The sequence below is a fragment of the Gastrolobium bilobum genome, unplaced genomic scaffold (assembly GCF_033153095.1).
Source record: "Gastrolobium bilobum isolate Gb01-03AN ecotype WA unplaced genomic scaffold, APGP_CSIRO_Gbil_v1 utg8540, whole genome shotgun sequence".
Lineage (NCBI taxonomy): Eukaryota > Viridiplantae > Streptophyta > Magnoliopsida > Fabales > Fabaceae > Gastrolobium > Gastrolobium bilobum.
The window spans coordinates 377,639-381,510 of NW_026898089.1; the positions used below are offsets into that span (position 1 = coordinate 377,639).

At 39.7% G+C, this 3,872-nt stretch overlaps 1 protein-coding gene across 1 annotated transcript; it reads right to left on the minus strand.

Annotated features, from left to right (window-relative positions):
* Nucleotides 1-2,972, minus strand: LOC133312767 (F-box protein At5g46170). Its single transcript, XM_061514025.1, has 2 exons — nt 1,353-2,972; nt 1-478 (listed from the first exon to the last, which is right to left on the minus strand). The coding sequence occupies exon 1, from the start codon at nt 2,497-2,499 to the stop codon at nt 1,375-1,377; it is 1,125 nt and encodes a 374-aa protein (XP_061370009.1). The 5' UTR covers nt 2,500-2,972; the 3' UTR covers nt 1-478; nt 1,353-1,374.
* Nucleotides 2,973-3,872: the final 900 nt, after the last annotated feature.

Below are 3,872 nucleotides of genomic sequence, written 5' to 3' on the forward strand. Positions count from 1 at the left end.
TGCAGTTCAAATGACAAAAAAGTAAGTTCAGGAAAAGTATTGCATTGGTATGATTGACTCATCCAGAAGTTATTTAAAATTACAGAAGCAAAAAGTACGTTGCTCATTTAACTTGAGAAAAATATATCACAAAGGCAAACCAGACTGATACCTAAAATATTCACAGAGGAAGAACTGGAAAGGGCAGATGACTACAAACTCAAAGCTCTTACAAGATCATCCTAGTTGCAGGGTGTGCACTCCTACAAGCATTGCCTCATATAAAAAGAACCAGCAGATGCATTCAGTTTTCAGTTCAAGCAAGATTTGCAGCTCCTTTAATAACTACTCATATATCAGTTTCAGACGCGGCAAAGACCATATTTAGGAGGTGGCCGAGCTGCTTCCACTTAGCGTACGCCCAAAGAAAATTTGTGTTTTCTGATTCCTGCTATGAGGAAATTAACGTTCACCCATTTTTCAAATGATTCTGCATTCCCTGAAATTTTCATTTCAAACAATTAAATAATAGTTTCAAACTTTAAAAAAAGGAGCAATAAGGTAATGCTAGATTAAAAGAATCTAATTGCATAAATAAGGAAACAATACAATACATTAGAACTAAATAAAAGTGATGGAAATTTTAGGGAATCTTGTCCGATCCCCGTCAAATCCGGGTAAGCTAGCAGGGAAGTACAAGGCAAAAGGCATTCCATACAACCTTTATACCTATTTTTTTTTTATTTTTTTTGAGATATTCCAATCGGTTTATCGCTTCGGGACTAGTCTGATTTTGGGCGGGTCCTGTAATTAAGACTTTAAACCCCTCCCAAAGACAGTATTGAGGAGGATCAAACACATGTTCTCACCCCCGCCTGCTCATTTCCTTGGCACCAACTGAACTACCATCATTTGGTACAACCTTTATACCTATTGAACTAAATAACATGGTACAGGATGTATTTTGTCATTCCACCCCTTCTGAACCAATTAGCAGACAGATGCATCAGACAATTAGGCAGTCATTATAAAAACAATTAACATAAAATTGAATTCAAACAATAAAGTTCTCTCTCTTCAATTGAAAACTTGCATTATAGAGAAGGGAAAACTGAATCCAAACTTAACCCAAGAGAATTATACGGAAAAGATATATATATATATATATTTAGCCAATAAAGCTCAGGCGGATTCAGTTAGCAGATAAACACACACTTACGCGAGGTTTTCAGTTATCTTCAAGTGGCAATCCATTAGCCAAACATGAAATCATCCTTAACAACTTTTTAGTTGCAACTCAATTCTATATCTAGTTTAAGCACGAATCAGAAAAACAAAACTTAAGAGAGGAAATGAATTGGACAAAAATAAACCTTAGATCCAACAACTAAAGCATCAGAAGGAGTTCATCTCAAGGCAATAAGTCCTCCTCTTGACAAGCATGCTGGCAGCTGTCCTATAAGGCTCCTCAAATGCTGTTGAAACCCAAGACACATCAGAGGCCTCCTTCTTTGCAGTAGTTGGTGATTGCTCACTGGGCCTAATTGCAACAAGAGTAGCACCCTTCAAAACAACACCATCAGGCAACTCCAATTGGGGTGCATACCAAAGCCTCATATTGAGGGCAGGAACAAGAGTCCTCTTTGAAGCCGAAGAAGCAGAAAGTGGCTTCACCCTCAACTCCTCAAGCTGCTCCCTATTCATATAAAGCACCCCTTGACCATCAGCATCAGTCAACACCAAATTATCCAAAGTCTTATGCTCAGAAATTATGGGTTGCAGCAAGTAATGCCTTGCAGAAGCAGCAATCAAAGAGCTAATGGTCCAAACGACTCTGAGTTTCAAACCCCCGTTGGTGTAAAACGAGTCAGGTATGCTTCCATTGTCATCACCATTGTTGTTGCCACTACCAATGCCATCAACCCCATCTTGAGATTTAGGTTGAACCACAGAGGAAGCACCTAGGATTACACAATTGTCCAAAGTTGATCCAAAATCAGCTCTCCATTTCAACAAAACCCCATCTTCTATACCTAATTCCCCGCTTGGAAGCTCGATCCGAAGCAACCGAATCTCGTTGAAATTCTTCAAAACCTGCGTTGGGGAGTGGTGGGTCACGCCACCTTCTCCATCTTCTTCGCTCCCAACGGCCAGAGACGAAGAAGCTTTCTTCGGACCCAAGAACTGGCCTAGGGTTTGAATGGGCTTCACGATGCCGCTAAACACTAACCGTAGAAGGTTCCAGATGGGGCCGCGCGATTTGTCCGAGGATGCCGTCGAGGAAGATGAATCATCGTCGGAGATGACACAATCGACGCGAACGACGACGTTATCGACCTGAGGCACCAGGGAGTGGAAGCGCCGCGAAACGACGCAGCATCGACCTAGGGTTTTCACGTCGCCGATCTTGTTGAACACAAGGCGGAGGAGATGGTCTGAGAGCCGATCGAAGTGGTCGATTTCAGACCCATCCGGTTCCGGGTAGATCCGGGAGGGTAGATCTGCGCGCAGAGAGGACATTCTAGAGAGAGAGAGAGAGAGAGAAATTGGGGGGTTTTTGGAGAGAGATGGGAATTGGGTCTGATCAGATAAAAAAAGGTTTGAAATTTCAGCTATTGGGGAAATGGGTTTGAGGCAGATCTATGAATCGGTGAAGCATACGCATGCCTAGGTTTCAGTTCCGCAGTGCAGAATCAGAGTCTCAATGGAATGGAATGGAATGGAGTTGAGGGAATTGAAGAGAGGGTGAAAGGGTACAGAGCCAGAAACCGAGAATGGCGGAAACAGATGTAAAGAGGAAGAGATGGAAATGGTGGGTTGTGGAGACAGATCCACGGTTTTGGTCTTGTCTTCACATATATTATGTGAGAGAACGAGAAAGAGAAAAAAGAGAGAGAAAAAAGATAGAGATATTATGCGCGTCGAGGAAAAAGGTGAATCAGTGGTAGAGGGTGAGTGATTGTGTTGGTGCGTTATTTGGTGCCTTCTACTTCTGTTATCTCTATTATTGTGTTTTTAACTAGCTCTTACTCTCACTATATAATATATTTGCCCTAATTTCTCTATAACAATTGCCTTTTTTTGTCTATTATTTCTCTCTTTTTCAGTTTGTGTTTGCTTTCTGTATTTTTTTTATATTTTCTTGTTAGAATTTTAATTTATAGTTTCTTTTTCAAGTTTTCTTTCAACCCATTTTTATTCTTATCTTCTTCTTTTTTTGGTAAACATTTTTTTATCTCTTTCCTTATGTAGTATTCTTCAATTTTAGTTTGCGTTTGTATTCAAGTTAACGAATAACAATTTTATTTGCTGTTTTCGGTTTTGAAATTTGTTTTTGGTAATATTGACGGAAAATGTCTAAAATAAGGTTACAGATGGTTCCAACTTTTTCAATATGTGAAAACAGAATAATATTAAAAAAAAACTTATTTGGGTTACTGTGTTTTGCAAGCATACCTAAAAGTGTAAAACAGTTGGTTTAACTTTTTATTTTATTTTTTCTTTTTGGGCATAAACTTTTAAATCGTTGCTGAATAGGGTGGTGTTGAGTCTCTCCACATGCTTATATGAGAAAACAGAACTTTAGCTTCTGGTGCAGATCCAAGTCAGTGGATAAAAGCCACCTACTGGTCTGTTTAAAGCAAATGTGGATGCAGTTGTTGATCCAAGAGATGGTAAAGGAGTTTGGGCATGATGGTTGGTGAATGGTGACAATGCAGCTGCACTGCACCCCTTTCCCTTTATTCAACATGTTGCTAATGTTTCTTCCATAGCTATGGAATAATGGAAGCATGTGCAATGCTGGTTGCATTGGAGATGGGCTTCCTTCGAAGCTTGAGCCTAATTACAAAGAATTGGTTCCAATTAGGATTAGGACTTTAAATACATTACTT